The sequence below is a fragment of the Pseudophryne corroboree genome, chromosome 6 (genome assembly GCF_028390025.1).
Source record: "Pseudophryne corroboree isolate aPseCor3 chromosome 6, aPseCor3.hap2, whole genome shotgun sequence".
Taxonomy (NCBI): Eukaryota; Metazoa; Chordata; class Amphibia; order Anura; family Myobatrachidae; genus Pseudophryne; species Pseudophryne corroboree.
In genome coordinates, this window is record NC_086449.1 from 425,013,674 (window position 1) to 425,027,803 (window position 14,130).

The 14,130-nt window shown below is 49.0% G+C and overlaps 1 protein-coding gene across 1 annotated transcript in view; it reads right to left on the reverse strand.

The window, feature by feature from the left end:
• The window catches only part of DNAJC2 (DnaJ heat shock protein family (Hsp40) member C2), a 116,686-nt gene that overhangs the window by 2,741 nt on the left and 99,815 nt on the right, over positions 1–14,130 (reverse strand). Inside the window, exon 14 of the mRNA XM_063927003.1 lies at positions 4,918–5,018. Within this exon, the coding sequence (XP_063783073.1) occupies positions 4,918–5,018 (101 nt within the window). The remainder of the gene's footprint in view (positions 1–4,917; positions 5,019–14,130) is intronic.

Sequence of the window (14,130 nt, forward strand, 5' to 3'; positions counted from 1 at the left end):
GCAACTTGGAATCCTCCAAGTCACGAGTAGCCGTAGGCACCACAATAGGTTGGTTCAAATGAAAAGATGACACCACCTTTGGCAGAAATTGGGGACGAGTCCGTAATTCTGCCCTGTCCACATGGAAAACCAGATAGGGGCTTTTACATGACAAAGCCGCCAATTCTGACACACGCCTAGCCGAAGCTAAGGCCAATAGCATGACCACCTTCCACGTGAGATACTTTAGCTCCACGGTCTTAAGTGGCTCAAACCAGTGGGATTTCAGGAAACCCAACACCACGTTGAGATCCCAAGGTGCCACTGGTGGCACAAAAGGGGGCTGAATATGCAGCACTCCCTTAACAAACGTCTGAAACTCAGGAAGAGAAGCCGGTTCTTTTTGAAAGAAAATGGATAGGGCTGAAATCTGGACCTTTATGGACCCCAACTTCAAGCCCATAGTCACTCCAGACTGTAGGAAGTGCAGGAACCGGCCCAGCTGGAATTCCTCTGTAGTGGCCTTCCTGGCCTCACACCAAGCAACATATTTTCAACCATATACGGTGATAGTGTTTTTCTGTCACGTCCTTCCTAGCCTTTATTAGCGTAGGAATAACTTCATCCGGAATGCCTTTTTCTGCTAGGATCTGGCGTTCAACCGCCATGCCATCAAACGCAGCCGCGGTAAGTCTTGGAACAGACAGGGCCCCTGTTCCAACAGGTCCTGTCTGAGAGGCAGAGGCCATGGGTCCTCTGAGCATTTCTTGCAGTTCCGGGTACCAAGTCCTTCTTGGCCAATCCGGAACAATGAGTATTGTTCTCACTCCTCTTTTTCTTACGATTCTCAGCACCTTGAGTATGAGAGGAAAAGGAGGAAATACATAGACCGACTGGAACACCCACGGTGTCACTAGTGCGTCCACAGCTATCGCCTGAGGGTCCCTTGACCTGGCGCAATACCTTTTTAGCTTTTTGTTGAGGCGGGATGCCATCATGTCCACCTGTGGCAGTTCCCATCGATTTGTAATCTGCGTGAAGACTTCTTGATGAAGTCCCCACTCTCCCGGGTGGAGGTCGTGCCTGCTGAGGAAGTCTGCTTCCCAGTTATCCACTCCGGAAATGAACACTGCTGACTAAGCTTGCACGTAATTCTCCGCCCAACGAAGAATCCTGGTGGCTTCTGCCATCGCCACCCTGCTTCTTGTGCCGCCCTGGCGGTTTACATGAGCCACTGCGGTGATGTTGTCTGACTGAATCAGCACCGGTTGGTTGCGAAGCAGAGGCTCCGCTTGACTCAGGGCGTTGTATATGGCCAGGATATTTATGTGCAGACAAGCCTCCTGGCTAGACCACAACCCTTGGAAGTTTCTTCCCTGAGTGACTGCCCCCCATCCTCAGAGGCTCGCATCCGTGGTCACCAGGACTCAGTCCTGTATGCCGAACCTGCGGCCCTCGAGGAGGTGAGCACTTTGCAGCCACCACAGAAGAGACACCCTGGCCCTGGGGGACAGGGTGATCAGCCGATGCATCTGAAGATGCGATCCGGACCACTTGTCCAACAGATCCCACTGAAAGATCCTCGCATGGAACCTGCCGAAGGGAATGGCTTTGTATGATTCCACCATCTTTCCCAGGACTCGCGTGCAGTGATGCACCGACACCTGCTTCGGTTTTAAGAGGTCTCTGACTAGAGTCACAAGCTCCTGAGCCTTCTCCGCCGGGAGAAACACCTTCTTCTGGTCTGTGTCCAGAATCATGCCCAGAAAGGGCAGACGCGTCGTAGGAATCAGCTGCGACTTTGGGATATTCAGAATCCAGCCGTGCTGTTGCAACACTTCCTGAGAGTGTGCTACGCTGATCAGCAACTGCTCTCTGGACCTCGCCTTTATGAGGAGATCGTCCAAGTATGGGATAATTGTGACTCCTTGCTTTCGAAGGAGCACCATCATTTCCGCCATTACCTTGGTAAATATTCTCGGTGCCGTGGAGAGCCCAAACGGCAACGTCTGGAAATGGTAATGACAGTCCTGTACCACAAATCTGAGGTACTCCTGATGAGGTGGATAAATGGGGACATGCAAGTAAGCATCCTTGATGTCCAGGATGATAAAATCCCCCTCTTCCAGGCTTGCAATGACCGCTCTGAGCGATTCCATTTTGAACTTGAATCTTTTCAGATAAATGTTCAGGGACTTTAAATTCAATATGGGTCTGACCGAACCGTCCGGTTTCGGTACCACAAACATTGTGGAATAGTATCCCCTTCCCTGTTGAAGGAGGGGAACCTTTACCACCACCTGCTGGAGATATAACTTGTGAATTGCCGCTAACACTACTTCCCGTTCCATGGGGGAAGCTGGCAGGGCCGATTTGAGGTAACGGTGAGGGGGCATCACTTCGAATTCCAGCTTGTATCCCTGAGACACAATCTGTATAGCCCAGGGATCCACCTGTGAGCGAACCCACTGGTGGCTGAAATTTCAGAGACGCGCCCCCACCGCTCCTGGCTCCACCTGTGGAGCCCCAGCGTCATGCGGTGGATTTGGCGGAAGCCGGGGAGGACTTCTGTTCCTGGGAACTAGCTGTATGGTGCAGCTTCTTTCCTCTACCCCTGCCTCTGGCAAGAAAGGATGCACCTCTGACCTTCTTGCTTTTTTGTGATCGAAAGGACTGCATTTGGTAATACAGTGCTTTCTTAGGCTGTGAGGGAATATATGGCAAAAAATTTGACTTCCCAGCCGTAGCTGTGGAAACCAGGTCCGAGAGACCGTCCCCAAACAATTCCTCACCCTTGTAAGGTAAAACCTCCATGTGCTTTTTGGAGTCTGCATCACCTGTCCATTGCCGAGTCCACAGGACCCTTATGGCAGAAATTGACATTGCATTTATTCTATTGCCCAGTAGGCAAATGTCCCTCTGGGCATCCCTCATATATAGGACAGCGTCTTTTATATGCCCCAGGGTCAGTAAAATAGTATCCTTGTCCAAGGTATCCAGTTCCTCAGACAGATTATCTGTCCGTGCTGCTACAGCACTACACATCCAGGCCGACGCAATTGCCGGCCTCAGTAGAGTACCTGAATGTGTATAAACAGACTTCAGGATACTTTCCTGCTTCCTATCCGCAGGATCCTTTAGGGAGGCCGTATCCTGTGATGGCAGGGCCACCTTCTTAGATAAGCGTGTCAGAGCTTTGTCTACCCTAGGGGAGGATTCCCAGTGCATCCTGTCCGTTGGCGGGAAAGGGTACGCCATAAGTAACCTTTTGGAAATCAGCACTTTCCTATCAGGGGAATCCCACGCTTTTTCACATAACTCATGTGAAGGGGGAAAAGTCACCTCTTGCTTTTTCTCCCCAAACATATAAACCCTCTTGTCAGGGATAGGGTTTACCTCTGATATGTGCAATACATCCTTCATTGCTATAATCATGTAGCGGATGGCCTTAGCCATTTTAGGCTGCAATTTTGCATCATCGCCATCGACACTGGAGTCAGAATCCGTGTCGAGATCTGTGTCAACAATTTGGGATAGTGGGCGCTTCTGAGACCCTGACGGCCTCTGCGCTGTAGGATCAGGCATGGGCTGAGACCCCGACTGTCCCAAGGCATCAGCTTTATCCAACCTTTTATGCAAGGAGTTTACATTATCATTTAACACCTTCCACATATCCATCCAATCAGGTGTCAGCGCTGTCGGCGGGGACACATCATTCATCTGCACCTGCTCTGCCTCCACATAGCCCTCCTCGTCAAACATGTCGACACAAGCGTACCGACACCACACACACAGGGGATGCTCTATATGAGGACAGGACCCCCACAAGGCCTTTTGGAGAGACAGAGAGAGAGTATGCCAGCACACACCCCAGCGCTATATAACCCAGGAATTACACAGTAACTTAGTGTTTACCCAGTAGCTGCTGTATATATGATTAATGCGCTAAATTTATGTGCCCCCCCCCCCCCCCTCTCTTTTTTTACCCTCTTTCTACCGTGAGTCTGCAGGGGAGAGTCTGGGGAGCTTCCTCTCAGCGGAGCTGTGGAGAGAAAATGGCGCTGGTGAGTGCTGAGGAAGAAGCCCCGCCCCCTCAGCGGCGGGCTTCTGTCCCGCGATTTTGTGTAAAAATAATGTCGGGGGCTTATACATATTACAGTACCCAGCTGTATATATGCTGCGTTTTGCCAGGAGGTACTCAATTGCTGCCCAGGGCACCCCCCCCGCGCCCTGCACCCTACAGTGACCAGAGTGTGTGGGTTAGTGTGGGAGCAATGGCGCACAGCTGCAGTGCGCTACCTCATATGAAGACAGGAGTCTTCTGCCGCCGATTTGGATGTCTTCTTGCTTCAACCCGCCGGCTTCTGTCTTCTGGCTCTGCGAGGGGGACGGCGGCGCGGCTCCGGGAACGGCCGACCAAGGTTAAGTTCCTGTGTTCGATCCCGCTGGAGCTAATGGTGTCCAGTAGCCTAAGAAGCGCAACCTAGCCGCAGTTAGTAGGTTTGCTTCTCTCCCCTCAGTCCCACGTAGCAGAGAGTCTGTCGCCAGCAGAAGCTCTCTGAAAATAAAAAAACCTAACTAAAATACTTTCTTAATAGCAAGCTCAGGAGAGCTCACTAAAATGCACCCAGCTCCTTCCGGGCACAGATTCTAACTGAGGTCTGGAGGAGGGGCACACCAGTAGTACTAAATCTTTCTTAGAGTGCCCAGTCTCCTGTGGAGCCCGTCTATTCCCCATGGTCCTTACGGAGTCCCCAGCATCCACTAGGACGTTAGAGAAATACACAAAGTAAGAAATCCATAGGTTTTCATTGTGAACTAAAGACTCCCATGCTAAACCCAGAACAAAAAATAAATAAACAATTTGCTACAGACCGTGCTACTTCCAGACTATATCATATAATGACATAACATGAACCAACATGGCTCCTAACTTACCTAGCTTTTGTAGGGACTTTGCTTTATTTATTACATCCTTTGCGGTCCTTTTTATTCCAGAAATGGAGTGCAAATTCATATAATTGGCAATAACTTCCCACCTGCGGGTGAATATAATGTTACTATCCGTTTGCTAAAGTATACAACATTGGCCGAGTTCATATATTGATATGGTCTTATGTAAATTATAATTGATAATGTTTGGCAAACAACCTTGGCTAGGGTGATATTTAATTCACGCGCCATAAAATGCATGTAGATAATTTTGCTGACATAGGGGTATATGCAATTGCGGTCGAATTCCCGAAATTGCCGAATTTCGGGAATTTTTCGCCAAAAAAAAAAATTCGACAATGCAATTCAGTACTTTCCGACAAAAAAACGGACTTTCAAAATTCGACTTTTGACAAATTCGACTTTTTTGCAATGATACACATGCTGCAATTCGACCAAAGTCTATTCAATGGAAGTTTGGAAATTCGACAACAGTGCTTTAAGACAGTAAATTCGTCATTTTCAATCCGCAACACTTTGGAGGGTGAAACTAATAAAAAAAAATTTAAAACATGTTTTTTTTGTGTTTTTTTTTTTTTGGTAATATATCTATTTATATTAGAAGGGATTAGGTACTTGGTTTGTCTTTTTTGGAGGCACAAGTATTATTTATATATTTTTAAAAATAATATTTTTTTTGGATGGAATGGTAAAATCCCTGAAAAAAATGGCATGGGGTCCCCCCTCCAAAGCATAACCAGCCTCGGGCTCTTCGAGCTGGTCCTGGTTCTAAAAATGCGGGGGGAAAATTGACAGGGGTTCCCCCGTATTTTTAAAACCAGCACCGGGCTCTGCGCCTGATGCTGGTGCAAAAAATACGGAGGACAAAAAGAGTAGGGGTCCCCCGTATTTTATACACCAGCATCGGGCTCCACTAGCTGGACAGATAATGCCACAGCCGGGGGTCACTTTTATCCTGCGGCCGTGGCATTAAATATCCAACTAGTCACCCCTGGCCGGGGTACCCTGGGGGAGTGGGGACCCCTTCAATCAAGGGGTCCCCCCCCCCCAGCCACCCAAGGGCCAGGGGTGAAGCCCGAGGCTGTCCCCCCCATCCAAGGGCTGCGGATGGGAGGCTGATAGCCTTGAGAAAAATTACAAGAATATTGTTTTTTCCAGTAGTACTACAAGTCCCAGCAAGCCTCCCCCGCAAGCTGGTACTTGGAGAACCACAAGTACCAGCATGCGGGAGAAAAACGGGCCCGCTGGTACCTGTAGTAGTACTACTGGGGGAAAAAATACCCAAATAAAAACAGGACACACACACCGTGACTTGTACAACTTTATTACATACTGCCGACACACACATACTTACCTATGTTGACACGAAGCAGTCGGTCCTCTTCTCCAAGTAGAATCCACGGATACCTGAAAATAAAAGATAATTATACTCACCTTCCAGCGTCCAGAGATACATCCACGTCCAGAAAATAATCCAGGTACTTGGCAAAAAAACAAAACGCAAATACCCGTGCCAGCGGACTGAAAGGGGTCCCATATTCACACATGAGACACCTTTCCCCGAATGTGCCGGGACCCCACGTGACTCCTGTCAGAGGTCCTTTCAACCAATCAGGAAGCGCTACTACGTGGCGCTCACCTGATTGGCTGTGCGCTGTTTGTGCTGTGAATATGGTTCACACCATTGAATATGGTGAATTCCGGCAGCCACCTGCCGGAATTCACCTGTCGAATTGTGTCGAATTAAAAAACGGCGATAATTTGCCGCGATTCGCCGTGAATTGCATATACCCCATAGTGAGCAATTATACGCTGTTCATATGAGACTGTTGTAAAATACACAAACGTGAATCCAATTGGGTTGGCAGTTTCAAAATTGTCCTAACGTGCTCTTTCGAAATGATCCTAATACATATGCGTTGTGGTTAATACCACCAACATTTAACAAAAGTTTGGAGTGTTGTAGTCATGGAACTGGACTAAATTCATGGGTAATTCCTTTTCTCCTAGTCCGTATGGGACACTGGGGTCTTGTACTTTAGTACCATGGGGTATAGATTGGGTCCACTGGAGCATGGCACTTTAAAAACCTTTAGTGTGTGTATTTGTGCTGGCTCCTCCCATCTATGCCCCTCCTACCAGACTCAGTCTAGGAAAACTGTGCCCGAGGAGATGGACATAATATGAGAGAAGAACAATACAACAGCAGTGAGGAAACAAGCTAACACACAACCATAAACGAAAGGAAGGCGCTAACCAGAACAGAGGATAGCAACACCAACCTAACCCAGATATCACAGCTATCCCAACAACATAATGAGATCGCAACCTCGGAGCAACCAAATACTTACATAGGTAAGCAGGAACGAAGCACTGAGGCGAGCACCAAGTATCCACTACGGACTAGGAGAAAAGGAATTACTGGTAGGTATTAAATTCCTATTTTCTCTTACGTCCTAGTGGATACTGGGGTCTTGTATTTTAGTACCATGGGGGAAGTCCCAAAGCTTTCAAACGGTTGGGAGAGGGCCGAGACCCCTGTAAAACCACCTTACCAAACTGAAGGTCAACCTTGGCCAAGATATCGAATTTACAGAATTTAACAAACGTGTTCGAACCAGACCAAGTTGCAGCACGGCACAACTGTAGAGCCAATATACCCCGGGCAGCCGCCCAGGAAGACCCTACCGACCTTGTCGAGTGGGCCTGGACAGACTTCGGGTAAGGGCAGAGCCGCCGAAGTATAGGCCTGTTTAATGGTCAACCTGAGCCAACGAGCAATAGATTGCTTCGAAGCTGGCCGACCAATCTTGGAGGCATCATAAAGGACAAAACAGCGAGTCAGATTTCCGATGACGGGCCGTCCGTTTGACATAAATCTTCAGAGCCCTGAGCACATCCAAGGACTCAGGACCAACGGAAGTGTCAGACAACAATGGAACCACAACAGGCTGATTCACATGAAAAGCAGACACCACTTTAGGCAAAAACTGAGGACAGGTCCTAAGTTCTGCCCTGGCCCAAGTAAGGGCTCTTACAAGATAAGGCCCCTAATTCAGAGACACGCCTGACAGATGCCAACAACATCACCGTCTTCCAGGTGAGAAATTTTAACTCCACCCTATGTAAGAGTTCAAACCAATCCTATTGGAGAAAGGACAGAACCATATTGGAGGTCCCACGGAGCCGTGGGAGGCACAAGGGCGGTTGCAAATGAAGAACTCCCTTTTGGAAGTTTGTACTTCCAGCAACAGAGCAAGCTGTTTCTGGTTAGAAAATAGAAAGCGCTGTAATCTGGACTTTGATGGAGCCTAAACGTAGCCCCATATCCACTCCTGCTTGCAGGAAAAAGAAAATGCAAATTCTAAATTCCACGGGAGAAACCTTTCTACTTTCACACCAGGAAACATACTTTTTCCAGATACGATGATAATGTTTTGACGTAACCATCTTCCTGGCCTGGACCATGGTGGAAATAATCTGGGAGGTTAGACCCTTTCTTGCTAGAAACTCCCTCTCAACTTCCATGCCGTCAAACATAGCCGCTGTAAGTCTGGATAGACTAACGGACCTTGCTGAAAATCGTCTTGGAGTGGCAGAGGCCAGGGATCCTCCAGAGACATTGACAGGAGGTCCGAGTACCACGCCCGTCGAGGCCAATTAGAATTGCCTGACCACTTTCCCTTCTTAGCTTTTTTTTAGCACCCTTGGGATTAGCGGTAGAGGAGGGAACAGGTACGTCCTCGGTGCCGTCAGCGCGTCCCCTGCTACAGCCTGCAGATCCCTCGTTCTGCAACAGTAACGGCATAGCTTCTTGTTGAGACAAGAAGCCATCAGATCTATCTACGGACAGTCCCAATGGTGAATTAACTGTTGAAACACCTGAAGATGTAGGCCCCATTCCCCCGGATGGAGGTCGTGTCAGCTGAGGAGGTCTGATTCCCAGTTGTCCACCCCCAGAATGAATATGGCTGAGATGGACCTTGCATTGGTCTCTGCCCAGAGGAGGATTTTTGACACCTTTCGCATTGCCGCTCTGCTCCTCGTTCCCCCTTGTCGGTTTCTGTACGCCACCGCCCCCCCCAACCTCGGAGGCTGGCATCTGTTGTCGGAATCCACAAGTGGATATTGAAACTCCTGCCCTCTACCAGGTGAGGAACTTGCAGGCACCATAATACAGTACTCCGGACTTTCGGAGAGAAGGTCACTTTCTAATGCATGTGAAGGCGAGAACCCGACCATTTGTCCAGCAGATCCAGTTGAAACGGTCAGACATGAAATCTGCCGAATTGGACTGACTCGTAAGCAGCCATCACCTTGCCCAGTAATCGGATGCAAAGATGTATGGATACCTTGTGAGGATGGAGCACCGAGCGAACCATAGCCTGGATAGTCAAGGCCTTGTCCACCGGGAGAAACACCTTTTGAGATACAGTATCATTCCCAGGAACTGAAGACGTTGAGCCAGTTCCAGGTGAAATTTCTGAAAATTTAGGATCCACCCATGATCCGTAAGTAGGCGAGTTGTCAGATTGATGCTGTGCAGCAGACACTCCCTGGACACAGTCTCCTACTTGGACAATCTCCTAATAAAGGCTATGTTCACTCCCATCATGCGCAATTGCAGCATCATCTCCACCATGACCTTGGTGAAGACCCTCGGAGCTGTGGACAATCCAAACGGTAAGGCCTGAAAATTGGATTTTAATTACCTAGCGGTAAATCCTTTTCTCGTAGTCCAGAAGGGATATTGGGGAATCTAGTACGATGGGGGTATAGATGGGGTCCAAAGGAGCCAGTGCACTTTAAATTTCTTCAACTGGGTGTGCTGGCTCCCACAGGCAGTTATAGGTAAAAATGTACCCGAAGGAGAAAGGACATATATGAGATAAGGAATATGATAACAAAGAGTGGTGAGATTTACATACCAGCACACCACTAACCTATAACAACCAGCAACGGTTGGTAACAGCAACAGCTGAACAGGTAACCACATAACAAGAACCTGCAGAAAAGTCAATGCACTGAGGCGGGCGCCCAATATCCCTTATGGACTACGAGAAAAGGATTTACTGGTAGGTAATTAAAATCCTATTTTCTCTAGCACCCATAAGGGATATTGGGGAATCTAGTACGATGGGGACGTCCCAAAGCTTCCAGAACGGGCGGGAACTTGCGGAGACTGCTGCAGCACCGCCTGCCCAAACTGGGTATACTCTTTGGCCAGGGTATCAAACTTGTAGAACTTAACAAAAGTGTTCTTCCCCGACCAGGTAGCAGCTCGGCATAGTTAATTGTAAGGGCAAGACTCCATGGGCAGCCGCCCAGGAAGAACTCACTGATCTTCTAGAGTGGGCCTTCAGAAACTTAGGAACAGGTAAGGTTGACGACACATAGGCCTGTTGAATAGTAAGCCTAATCCAACGAGCAATGGACTGCTTTGAAGCAAGACATCCCATTTTCTGCGCATCATACAGCACGAACAAAGAATCCGTCTTTCTGAGCCGAGACGTTCTCTTGACATAGATCTTCAAGGCTCGTACAGCATCCAATGCCTCCGGAGGAGCAGAAGCATCAGAACTGGATGGGATCACAATAGGCTGATTCAAGTGAAACGCAGACAAAACCTTCAGCAGGAACTGCTGCCTAGTCCAGAGCTCCGCTCCATCCCTGTAAAAGACCAAGTATGGACTTTTACACGACAAGGCCCCCAATTCTGAGACACGTCGAGCAGAAGTCAGGGCCATTAACATCACCATCTTCCACGTGAGGTACTTGTCTTCTACAGTCATCAGAGGTTCAAGCCAGGAAGACTGTAGAAATTTCAACACTACATCCAAATCTCAGGGTGCCGTAGGCGGCACAAAGGGAGGTTGGATGTGAAGCATCCCTTGCAAGAAGGTCTGAACTACTGGCAACACTGCCAATTTCTTCTGGAAGAAAATGGAGAGGGCCAAGATCTGGACCTTAATGGAACTCAGACATAAGCCCTTATCCACACCAGCTTGCAGTAAACGTAAGAAACGCCCCAAGTGAAGCTCAGTAGACGGGTACTTGCATTCCTCGCACCAAGAGACATCACCTCCAGATATGATGATAGTGTTTCGACGTCACAGGCTTCCTGGCCTGAACCACGGTAGCAATCACCTTTTTGGAAAGACCCTTGTGAGCTAGGATGTTCCGCACAACCTCCATGCCGTCAAACAAAACCGCCTAAGTCCAGTTAGACGAACGGTCCTTGTTGAAGATCTCTTCTTAGTGGTAGAGGCCAAGGGTCTTCAACGGACATAGGGGGTAATTCCAAGTTGATCGCAGCAGGAATTTTGTTAGCAGTTGGACAAAACCATGTGCACTGCAGGGGAGACAGATTTAACATGTGCAGAGAGAGTTACATTTGGGTGTGGTGTGTTCAATCTGCAATCAAATTTGCAGTGTAAAAATAAAGCAGCCAGTATTTACCCTGCACAGAAACAGAATAACCCACCCAAATCTAACTCTTTCTGCACATGTTATATTTGCCTCCATGCAGTGCACATGGTTTTGCCCAACTGCTAACAAAATTCCTGCTGCGATCAACTTGGAATTACCCCCATAGCCAAAAGATCCGCATACCATGCCCTCCAAGGCCAATCCGGGAAATTAGATTTCTGATGCACTTAAGCACCCTGGGGAGTAACGGAATCGTAGGAAACAGGTAAATCAGCTGGTAAGGCCAAGGCGACATCAGTGCATCCACTGCCCTCGCCGAAGGATCCCTGGCTCGTGAGCAATACCGGGGAAGCTTCTTGTTGAGACGAAAAGCCATCATGTCGATTTGCAGACAACCCCACTGGTTGATGACCTGCTGGAACACCTGCTGGTGGAGTCCCCACTCCCCGGGTGGATATCGTGACAACTCAGGAAATCCACTTCCAAGTTGTTCACACCCGGAATGAAGATTGCTGACATTGCTCTTGCATTTCTTTCCGCCCAGAGGAGTATCTTTGACACCTCTCGCATGCAGGCTCTGCTTTTTGTCCCTCCTTGTCGATTGATATACGCCACTGCTGTGGCGTTGTCCGACGTGAACTAGGATCGCGTGATCCCTTAGCAGAGGAGAGGCCTGAAGCAGAGCATTGTAGATCACCCGAAGTTCCAGAATGTTGATCGGAAGGAGGGCTTCGTGGGCTGACCCCCTGCCCTGGAACTAAGCCCCCTGGGTTACAGCTCCCCATCCTCACATCCGTCCCGAGTATCCATTCCTGTAGGTGGAAGGACCGCAGTCACCACAGGAGAGAAATCGTGGTCTGAGGTGACAGCCGCAATATCCGGTGCATCTGAAGATGAGATCTGGACCACTTGCTCAGGAGACTCAATTGAAATGTCCTGGCATGGAACCTTCCATACTGGATCGCCTTGTATGAGGCTACCATCTTTCCCAACAATCCTATGCAAGGATCGATGGATATTCGAGTAGGTAGGAGAACCATGCGGACCATCTTCCAGAAGTGCTCTCACTGTGTCTCCTGGGAGTAACACTTTCCGGGTCCCAGTATCCAGCAACATTCCCAGGAACAGGTGCTGCTGAGTTGGCTCCAGGTGGGACTTCTGCAAATTGAGGATCCAACCATGGTGTGACAGCAGTTGGCTAGTCCAGTCTAAATGGAGCAATTAAGCTCCCGGTCTTCCAGGCCTGCAAGCACTGCTCGCAAGCATTCCACCTGGAACTTGAAAACCTTTAAGCAAGGGTTCAAGAATTTTAGATCCAAAATGGGCCTTACCGAACCATCCGGTGTCGGTATCACGAACAGATTGGAGTAGTAACCTTTTTCCTGTTGTTGCAGTGGCACAGGAACAATGACTTGAGACTGGACCAATTTTTGGACGGCCTGTTGCCGCGTAACACGAGTATCCTCCAAAGCTGGGAGGCTCGATTTGAAAAATCGTTGGGGAGGAGCGCCACCGAACTCCAGCTTGTAGCCCTGAGAGATGAGGTCCTTTACCCAGGAATCCTGATAGTTCTCCCAGACGCGGCTGAAGTGATGCAGTTGAGCTCCCACCTAGAGATCCCCTCGGGTTGGGTGGGCACAGTCATGCAGAGGCCTCGGTGGAAGCAGGATTGGTGCTCTCCTGAGAACTTGCGATGGCTGGGTTTCCTGTCACCTCCCTGGTGCCTCTAGTCACTGTGGAGGCACCTCTGGCCCTAGAACGAAATCTGTTAGACCGAAAGGACTGAACAGACGGCCCGGGGTAGGAACGCCTAGAAGGCAGTGACTTTGGAAATCCACCCCAAAAGAGCCATTCCCCAGAAAGGGGAGGGACTCCACACTGCGCTTGGATTCTGCGTCCGCAATCCACTGATTAACTCACAAGGCCCTGAGTGCGGACACTGCCAAGTCCTAGCATTAATATTGCCCATCTCCTTGAGCGAGTCACACAGGACGCATGTAGTGTTCTGAATGTGTTTCAGGAGAGTCACCGTAGTGACCAGAGGCATATCCCCGGAGAGGCCCCCCTGAATTTGAGTACCCCACGTATGAATGGCATGGGTCATCTAGCAACCCACTATGACCGGCCTTTGCGATAACCTGCTGCTGTGTAGATATACTTTAGTGTAGTCTCTATCTTTCTGTCCCCAGGGTACTTTATGGTAAAGGAGCCCGGGGCATGCCGCACCGCCTTTTTGGGCAATCGAACTGATACATCAACCCCTGAGGGTTCCTCCCAAAATTTCCTACCTTCAGGAGCAAATGGGAAAGTGCGCAAAAATCTTTTGTACACTTGGAATTTTTTGTCTGGATTTTTCCAGGCCAGCTTGAATATGTCATCTGACTCTGCAGAATCAGGGAAAGTGACATTAGGCTTGGTTTGTACAAAGAAAAAAGACTGTTGTGATGCAGCGTCCTCTAAAGGGAGCTTTAACACGTCCCATATAGCCAGAATTAGGGGTTCAATACCCTGAGCAGAATCGGGATCCCCACTAACTGGGTCTATGTCCTCCCCATCCTCCTGTAAATCATCATCTGTATCAGAGTAGAGCAGGTAACTCACGCTTCTGTGGACCTGCATGAGAGGGGGGCTGTGCTGCACCTGCCCTAGCAGCTAAATCTGCAACAGCTTGTTGCAGTAGCCGAGTCTTCTACACATTAGCAGTGAGCTGGGATGACATATCTGACATCATAGTTTTAAAAAGACCCTCTCCCCCAGCCCAGTCATGGA